The sequence below is a fragment of the Etheostoma spectabile genome, chromosome 2, assembly GCF_008692095.1.
Source record: "Etheostoma spectabile isolate EspeVRDwgs_2016 chromosome 2, UIUC_Espe_1.0, whole genome shotgun sequence".
NCBI classification, from domain to species: Eukaryota; Metazoa; Chordata; class Actinopteri; order Perciformes; family Percidae; genus Etheostoma; species Etheostoma spectabile.
Genome location: NC_045734.1, coordinates 8,635,461 through 8,645,863, shown reverse-complemented (window position 1 = coordinate 8,645,863; position 10,403 = coordinate 8,635,461). Strand labels below are relative to the sequence as shown.

Sequence of the window (10,403 nt, the reverse complement as noted above, 5' to 3'; positions counted from 1 at the left end):
CCGCTGGTAGCTAAGCGTATGGGGCTCAGGATACACCATCCCGTGTGTTGTTGTGATTGGTCGTAGTGTTAATCCAAATGCATGCAGTGGATTTAAGTCTGGATTTCCAGGCTATTAAAACTGGAGAGTGATATCAAAAGTAGAAAGTAGACAAATTTGACATTGACATGAATGAACAATGTTTCTCTCATTAGTCTATAATTGAACGTCTTTATAAGATAAAGTTGAATGGGACTTATTGTACATTTTGGGAGGCAATCATGGTGGGGTTCCACATTCTGTTTGCATTAATATCTAGTAGGAACATCTTGTTGCTCATGTACTGAAACATTCAAAAGAGCAGTCCAACACCAACCTCTAAACTCATGCCAGTCACTCATCATTTATGTGCAAACACACTTCATAATGTGGCGTTTCTTCATTTTGCGGTGTAGTGTATGACATTATGCATTATACTCACAGCTGCATTTTTCCCTGGAAAGCTGAAGAAGGAGTCTGGGCCATTCCTGTGAGCCATGTACTTCAGAACTGATAAAAGCTTCACCGCATGACGTGGCTGAGGAACAAATACCAAAACACACAAGGATCATTTTAGACTAGTGATACAGACATACAGTGCATGTGCACATAACAGCATACTTTCTCTAGTCACACAGTTACCGTTTATCGATGCAGCCACAAATGCGTATAAGCAAGTACGGCTTTGGTTCTACTTGTTCTACATGTACCTCTAATACTTTGACCAGAGAGATTTAAACAGCAGCACACTCAGAATTCAGTATCCTAATTTACTTCAAAATTTACTGATTATTGTGTACAAGCAACATGCACTGCAAAGTACATCCATCACAAATATGTCATGCTAACAGAATGCAGATGTAGGTCCTGGTCCAGTACCAGAGCACTTCACCTGCATTTGTCCCATGCTGTGTCCCCAGCCATTTCATCCAAAAAAAACAAAATGAAGAGCGGAATGGTGGCAAGAGCTCGAAAGCGGGAGAATAAGTTGAAATGTAGAAGCATAAAAGCAACTTGCCTATTTCCTTGACAACTTGATTAGAGTCAGTGATCGATGGGTTACTTTCACTCTCTTTAACACACACACACACACACACACACACACACACACACACACACACACACACACACACACCACACACACACACACACACAACACACACACACACACACACACAACCACCCACACACACCACACACACACACACACACCACACACACACACACACACACACACACAACACCCACACCACACACACACAACCTTAGAAATCTAATGTTCTTCAATTGGTCAACCCAAGCAGTCTTTTCACAACTCTGAAAAAATAAGTCAATCTCATGTACAACCTAATATCACTTATATATAGTGTTGCTCTGGAACCACTGCAGACTAGTAGTCTGGTTTCACATGATTTATCTGGTCACTGTGACGAGGGCATTGCCCTGTGGGATGGCAGCAGTTGAAGTGTTGCTAGCACATTCCTCATGCTGGCCCCAGACAACCAAGACAGATCACCGTGGCATGACTCTGACTCACCCACTGGCCTTTCTCCCCTTGCAGTTTGCTGAAGAAAAGCTTCAGCTCTTTTACTGTGATGCTGTAGCTGGCGAGCACGCCCAACATGTCCACCAGTAGGTCTGCAACACACAAACAGAATCATACCGGGGTTACACAGTGTGTATTACAGCAGAAAGTCCCACAAAAAAGCGAGAGGAAGTTGCTAGTGACTGACGTTTGCTAAAAAAATGTTAGGGATATAACCATTAATGAGGTGGTCCCTGATTTTAGCTAGTTTTTATTGTGTTATATGTGAAAAGAGCCAACTCACAATTATTACAATCTTTATTGCTATTCTCATAATCTACATATTACAGTGAAGCCACAGCTACAAGAAGCTAAGCAGCTAAGATGTATTTAAAAGAAAAGTAGGGTGAGCTAGACCCAAGTTAAAAAAACAACAAACATGAGACTTAAAATAGAAAGGACACTCAGGGAGTCCCAGCTACTGTGCAGCCTCGTTCATTAGTTATTACTGACTAATGATGGGGCATGGTATGACAGATCTATGACTAATGTGCACATACACAACCCTTGGTTTGGACCTTTAAATATAATGATGAGTGGCAGTTATATCTAGCATGTCCTTTTCCATGTTAAGTATTAGTACCGGTATATACACACAAGTATTAAAAGCTCAGCTGTTCAGCTCAGTTCTACAGAACTAGTATTTCAGAGCAGCCCATTATGTGAAGACAGGAAGAGAGTAAAGTCTCTGTAAATTTACTGGAAGAAAAAAAAAAAAGCTGGGGCGTCCTGGAGGCCTAGTTTAAAGACAGATCATAAACTGCAACATCCCAGGTTTAAAGTCCAGCTGGGGACCTTCGTTGCATGTCATTCCTCATATTAGGGATATTTTTTAAGTGCAGATGCTTTTTTATTTTCCTTCAGCCTTAGCCAAAGACCTATACGGGCTGCCAATTTTCTTGAGTTGATATTTGGAGCTGATACTGCTTTTGCTCCCTCAATTTACATCATAAAAAATGTAAACCCTGCCACATTGGATTTGTTTTCGGAATCTGCTCAGCCATTTCTTTAAAAATATAGATTTCTTTTTAAATAGATCAGAGTCACTTCTGCAATTATCTTACATTCACATCACCCAAATTATATGTGCAATGTGCATCATATGGTTAACTTTGCAAGGGTAAAAGGCTTTCGTCAACATCTGCAACACAGCCTTGATGATGATGATGATGATGTATTGCTTGTTGACATATTATAAGACAAATCTAATCAGGTCATCACAAAATGTCCTTTGTTAACACATTTAAATAATTTAAGAAAACAATAACACCTGAAAATTAGCCATTGAAATAAAGTGCTTGATTTGTAATTTAAGACTGCCATGGTGCTAGTGGTGCATGGTCTGCATGTGAACTGCAGCGTCTCCAGCAACACAGAGCTGCCTTTGGATTCTATAAGTAATGCTGGGGGAAAAACTATCGGCAAACGCAGTAGCCGCATATCGTCCAATGCCGATACACATAATTATGCAAATATCTGTCCAATATATTGGCCGGCCGATAAAATCGGCCTATCAGTACCTCCTATTGCTCTCCATTTCATGTCAACTTTCTACAGTCGACTCTAATAAAGGTAATACAATGCACAAAAAAATGAGAAAAAAAAACAAGCTATAATGGTTAAGCTTAATATAAGAGCATTTTAAGATGTAAATGTCAATCAATAAAAAAGTTGCATAGGTTCTATGAGACAATTCTTAGGGATAGGACAGAGCATTTGTACTGGGGTGAATATTACTACTGTACAACCCTTGCTTTCAGCTGCCTAGTTACTGCTGGGCTATATCACCCTTGCTTGACTGCACAAACCCTCTAGGCCAACACTGTTCTAGCTAGCAAAAGTTCACTGAGCCACAAACTGTAGGATTAATTCGGACTAATTTGCAGATGGGCCACAGACTAGACTGAGACTCTGGGGAGTATACAGGATGCTTGTGACGCTTTCACTGCTATCAGTAGTGTATGCAACCATACATGATGAATACAATGAGGTTATTGTATACGGGTCGGGTAGAGTGAATAGGAAAGTTCAGAATGTGTTTTTTATTTGTCCATTGATTCCTGTAGTTGGAATCATCTTTTTGCTTGCTCCCCCACCACACAAAAGGTCTTAAGGCAAAGGCTCGTAAACAAAACACCTCGTCTGGAGGTGGTATGGATTTCAAAGCAGCTGCACAATCTTTTCAAAAACTAAAATAATAGGTTTCAGATGAGTTTGATTATATTGTGCTAACAGAATAGTACACCTTTTTCCACAAGCTGCTGTTGACAAGTACCTGCGATCATGCTGTCAGTGGTGGATATACCCTGGAGCACCAGCTGGATTAGCCCCACATCAGTGCACGCCTGCAGGTTGCGGACACTCTTCTTGAGGATTGCGGTGAATATGCTCCAGACCTCGGCCTGACAGGTGGGCTCACATTTGTCCAACAACTCCACCATGCACACGATGCTCTCGGGTTCTTGGATGATGAAGTTCATCTCTAGGTCAAACTGCCCGCCGACCAGCTGGAGGAGAAAGATGAGGAAGGGAGTGAGGGAGCGCGAGAGAGACAAGGGATGAGAGACATAACCAAGATTTTCATAAAAGGCATGTATGTGTTCACATTATGTGTGCATACATTCTGAAACAGATGATTAATGATGCATCAGCTGCTGCTAGCCAAGTGGATTAAAATGTCAAGGGAGAAACTCAGGTCTCTGTCAGTCTATGTGTATGTCTGTTTGTCTGATAGTAGATTCAACTGCTTACAGCTAGCAATGAGTCATTGTGATAAACCCAGAGCAACAACAAAAAAGATATGAAACAAAAAGCCACGTCAGTAAAACTAACTGAGACGTCCAGACAGACAAACAGTAAGAAGAGTATTTAGAGGTCTTGCAGGTCCTGGAATCCTAACAGCATCTGACACAGCCTGGTAGACACAGACTGTGTTTAAATTAATTTGTCCTTATGACATACAAGAAAATACACAAGGATAAGAATACAGTGACGTGAACCTCATTGTAATATCTGTAATAAAACAACAGTGGATATCAGTTTATATCTTTTACACTGTGTTGGGGGAACAGAAGAAACATGTTTTCTTTCACAACCATTTGCACAAGCCTAAATCTTGAATCAAAAACAATAAATCGTATTCATGGCAGCAAGGAAAAAAAGTATATGCGTCCCACCATGTTACTCAGCCTTAACCGTGATCTCCAGCTGAAGCTTGTTCAGGAGCTGCTGGGGGAGAAAGCTGCCTTACTGCAAAGGAGTAATGTTCTTTGTGTGCGGAAATAAATTGCATGAGCCATAAATGTCATAATTTGTCACTTCTTAATAGTTGTGATGACACTTTTATTATTGAACCCTGCCTAATAGAAAAAGATAAGGAAAATAACAATGTTGATGTCAAATTAATATTGTGAGTAAGGCTGTCATCATGTTAAGAATCAAGGAGGTGTGACTGGCCAAAAGAAATAAATGAAAGTGTTGTGATCGCATCCTCGGCCATTAGACAGGCAGGAAGGGAAAACAATATGATTTGGTATCGGGAATGGAAACTGTCCCATTAAAATGAGTGAGGTTGGATTAACTGTGTGTGTGTGTGTGTGTGTGTGTGTGTGTGTGTGTGTGTGTGTGTGTGTGTGTGTGTGTGTGTACACATGATAGGGAAGATGGGGAAACTGGGGTACAGCCAAACATCCTTAAAGACGGGGGTTAAAGTGATATCACCGACGCACATCTCGGCCTTTTGTCTGTTTAACCTCCTCTCACAGATATACTGTATATATTATGAGGTTTCCATATCAAGTATCAACATAAGAACAATGATGATATCCATCACCTTTTACAAGGCATATTTCCCTATCCCTAGCCTTTACACGGTCTTGTTTTTTAAGCTATAATGCAAAACATTTATTTAACATATATCACTATATTATTCAAAGCTATTAGAAATACAATCTGTGTCAAGTGTCAAATTGTATTAAAAGGTCCCATGACATGGTGCTCTTTGGATGCTTTTATATAGACCTTAGTGGTCCCCTAATACCATATCTGAAGTCTCTTTCCCAAAATTCAGCCTTGGTGCAGAATTACAGCCACTAGAATTGTTGGGTTTCTGTAAATAACATCATAGAGTACGGTCTAGACATGCTCCTTTATGAAAAGCGCAGTGAGATAACGTTTGTTGTGATTTGGCACAATATAAATAAAAATGAATTGAATGGAGGCAGTCCCACAATGAGCTTTGCTTAGTATGTGCCATTTCTGAGTCTGTAGCTTTTGAGGAGAGGGGGGGGGGGGGATTGCAAGGTGGAGGCTGGAGGTGGGGCGAAGATTCCACAGCGGCCCATCTGAGCTTTTATTTTCTCAAAGGCAGAGCAGGATACCCAGGGCTCGGTTTACATCTATCACCATTTCTAGCCACTGGGGGACCATAGGCAGTCTGGGGGAACTCATATTATGACCCAGCCAGACCTCTCAGGTCGTCTGGGACAGGTCTGCTTTCTGTCCCCAGAGTCACAACGAAACAGGGGGAAGAAGCGTTCAGTTTCTATGCTCCTCATATCTGGAACAAACTTCCAGAAAACTGCAGATCCGCTGCTACTCTCAGTTCTTTTAAATCAAGGCTGAAGACCTTTATTTTTTATGTTGCCCTTCTTTAAAAGGTTGTTCATTTCTTTAATGTTTGATTTCTTATACTGCACTGTAACTTTTACTCTTGTGTTTTATCGATTTCTATTTTTGTTTTAACGTCAAGCACTTTGAATTGCCCTGTTGCTGAAATATGCTATACAAATAAAACTGCCTTGCCTAATGTAAAAAAAACCTCAAAGTGAAATTGTCATGCCAAGGGACCTTTAAAATCATATTTAGCCGTTGTCATTGTTTAATCTGTCTGTTCCTTTTTTAATTAATTGATTGTTGTATTGTAAGAAAAATTCTGAAAAGTGCCTATTACAAGTCACCAGAGCCTAATGTGATTGTTTACTATTATTGTTTACTCTACAACTGACCAATCGATCTTGAACCCAAAGATATTTCTTTTACAAAGATATTCACATATCTATATTTTGATATAAAAACAGCAAACACTCAGACTGAAGAAACTGAAAAATGTTGAGCGTTTTTCTTTGATAAGACTTATTTGATTATCTTCTTATTTTTCCCTTTGATTATCTAATCATTAGATATATTTATTTGGCTAATCATTTCAGTACTAACTATGTGACAGCAAATCATCTTCTAGAAATTGCAATTTTTAAGCTCTGAAAGGTTGGTTTACATTGTTTATGTTTAAGTCACCGTTAAAAAGAACAAACCTTTACTTTGATTTGTGGTTCATCACAGAAACGGTTCACCCAAATTACCAGCAAAAACGTTGTTTCCTCCCGTGACCCTACTGGCATCTTTCCCCAGTTACATGTCTATATCTGAGATTGCTGCTGCCACACCAGAACGGTGGAGGAGAGTGACATTTTTAAATGCACCATTGTGGGTGTTAACAGCATTGAAAATTACATGTAAAAAAATGACTTCAAATTTCAATGCTATGAACACCACAAAACACAACTTAATTTCAAAATGTCAGTTGCATTACAGATATTATGGATATCTCAAACCATGAGCAAATTAAACAAAAACTATCAGCATGGATGGATCCCAATAAAAGTATAGGGAGGTAAAACATATATTTACATGACTCAGCACTTTAATTAGGTTACGAGTTTTGCAAAGAGCTAAAAATATACATCTACTGTACTGTGGTCAATTTATAGTACACGCGTAGTGCACAATATAAGTAACCAATGGATAGATGGTCAAACAAATGAGTCAAAATCTCTGCCAGTCACCTGTTAGGGCAACAAGCCAATGTTAAAGTAGTAACACATGCACCAATTAATGCCTGGCAACCTTCTCATTCTTCTTCCCTTTTTTTGTCTCTTAGCAAGTGATTGATAAATCACACAGCTCTCTACACAGTGCCATGTATTAACTGGGGGGGATAGAGTGAAGCCGGTTCAGCCATTAATGGATGTGGAGTGCCATTTTGCCACAGTAACAGTTGATTTATGAGCCTGACACTGTGTGTAAGTCATACATCCATCAGTGTCAGTTGAACAAGGAGACAGAGAACAAATATGAGGATGGAGACAGAGTGCCACAACACACAAAGTTTGGACTTTTTCCATCATTCCTTACAATCAAAAAAGGTTTGAGACAAATTGAACAATTACTTTGCCACATGGTCTCATGGTGTGTGGTACTGTTTAGGGAGTCAAGCTGGCCGACCTCTAGTACCTCTGGTATGTTTTTACGTTATACATTGAGGTATACAAGAGCAGATTGGTCAAGTGTTCAATAAATTGTTTTTGATGATGGTACATGCACATGTCGGACAAATGTAGGCCAAAATAAATCGGAAGCATTTATCTACCATCGGCAGCATTTATCGACCCTGATTTCTAAAGATCGGCATTGGCCAAAGAAAAAAAAAAAAAGAAATCGGCCAAAGAAAAAACCCAATCGGTCGACCTCTGAACCATAGTCTGATCAATTTTGGCAAATCAAGAATTATCCAAATATCCAGACACTGATTAAAGCAAGCTACACCACAGGAGTAAATGTTTTAACTCATATGTATAAATAAAAATAAATAAATAAATAAATAAATAAAAATAGTACCAGTAATCAATAGAAATGTATCAGTCAAAATAATTGTTGTAGTGACCAGGTTGGCTCAGTGAGAGGTAGAGCAGGGGCACATGTACCTTCGAGGTTTATGCCTCGATGCAGAGGTCCAGGGTTCGACTCCGACCTACGGCGATTTCCTGCATGTTTTTCCCCCTTTCTCACTTAACTGTCCTGTCAAAAATTGAAGGTCCAAAAACCCCAAAAAGTTTAAAAAAAATAACTGTTGTATTCAAACATACTTGATCCCAGGCAGCACTCTGCTCCAAAGCTGGAAACTATGTACCGTGGCCACTTTTACCAACTATGCCAGCTGAATCAGAATACAAGCATAGGACTAGTATGAAATCAGCAGCTGGTTATCTTCATGTTGTTACAGAGTAGAAAATATCGCAATACACAATCAGTTTACTTTAAATTATAAACAGATTGAATTAAGCTGCCATTAATCAACTGTGATACTTTGAACCTTGATGTAAATTGGAAACAAAGAACATTGAATGTGTCTATTGGTGCATGGCAAAGAAGTTTACAATGTGTCAATTTCCTAAAATTGTTCAATTCAATCATTTACATTACTCTATTTCAGTAACAGGTGTTAAAGGTTGCCAGCTCCAGCCTCGGCTACAGCCAAGGACCACGCTGCAAGATTAAGATTATTTTTGGGGCATTTTTTAGCCTTTATTTTTGAAAGTGCAGATAAAGACATGAAAGGGAAGAGAGAAGGGGAATGACATGCAGCAAAGGGCCACAGGTTGGAGTCGAACCCATGGCCGCAGCGTTGAGGAGTAAACCTTTATATATGGTCGCCTGCTCTATCAACTGAGCTATCTGGGCGCCCATAAAGCCACTGTCTTTATGGCACCTAGAAACCAGATCCCTGGCGGGGTAACCTAGCCTGGCTGTCCTCCCCTGAGGCCTGCCTGAATTAATCATGGCTGAGCAGCCAAGCAGCCACTGGGACGTAACACAAAGCACAAACAGGCTTCTACGGTCTCCATGGAGAACAACATTGGAAGATAGCAGGGCTCAATGGTACGCCAGAACAGGAACAGGAACTATTGCCTGAGCTAAACCTGTATTTCCGGAGACCAATGACGGTGTTAGGATTCTTGGAAAGCTGAGATACGAAATCTAATGTCAAAAATGACAGGTTAATATTTCTACCACATTCAAACAACTTAATTCCATGGGATGAAAAATTGTAATTGTGATTAGGGCTGCACAATTAATTGCAATTGTATCAAAATCGCAATATGGACTAGTGCAATATCCAAATCGCAGGGGGGTGCAATATTTGTTAAAGGCTAAATATGTGTCAAACCATTCTGAATGAACAATTGTGGTGCAGCCGAGACTTACTAATCCTATCCTACAGACTAAAGAAAAAAATATTTCACTGGTACAGATTGTCGCAAAAATCACACTATAATCATTTTAATTTCTTTCAAATGTTATTAATTTTCAATGAAAAAGGGAATAATGATATAAAAACTATCATTCCCTCCAATACCATGAATCATCTCGCAGTATCAGTCAAAATAATCGCAATTAGATATTACATATTGTGCAGCCCTTATTGTGATCAGTGTTTCAATCCACCTTTTTCATGCACATATTCAATTCACACCAAACTTGAGTGGAAATGCAAGAAAAAAGAAGAAAAAAAATTACAAAAATGCTTCTCAGCTTGGCATATGTTGGCATATTGACAAGAGAAGATACAGTAAAGCCTGACAGGAAAGGATTTTCGGGTAAACCTCTATGTAGTTGTACCGGTTCCTCAATGTAGTTGTACCGGTGTATGTTGCCGCAACACCCTCGTTTTGAGTAAATACAGGGCCACTTGTTGCATGAGCGTAGCGTAAATCGCAAGGCTACAAGTTTTGCCAGAGCAAGAAAATAAGAATAAAACAAGAATAGAACAGGTAAAGCTTAACTAAAAGGGCAGAGCTATTTGAGGTCTGAGCTACAAAAAACAGACATGTGATGCTGAAGATGAGAGAAAGCAAAAATGACAGCAACGTTGTACCAAAAGGGGAGGAAATTACCCAGCTAAAATTAACAGACCTTCCATCTAGTGTGTGTGTGTGTGTGTGTGTGTGTGTGTGTGTGTGTG

General features: G+C 39.6%; 1 protein-coding gene across 8 annotated transcripts in view; it reads right to left on the bottom strand.

Moving 5' to 3' along the window:
* The window catches only part of lrba (LPS-responsive vesicle trafficking, beach and anchor containing), a 199,232-nt gene that overhangs the window by 165,990 nt on the left and 22,839 nt on the right, over positions 1-10,403 (bottom strand). For all 8 annotated transcript variants that reach the window (XM_032539028.1, XM_032539046.1, XM_032539063.1 and 5 more), the window contains exons 2-4: positions 3,879-4,110; positions 1,556-1,656; positions 461-556 (exon numbers count right to left, since the gene is read on the bottom strand). In XM_032539028.1, coding sequence (XP_032394919.1) covers positions 461-556; positions 1,556-1,656; positions 3,879-4,110 — 429 coding nt within the window. The remainder of the gene's footprint in view (positions 1-460; positions 557-1,555; positions 1,657-3,878; positions 4,111-10,403) is intronic.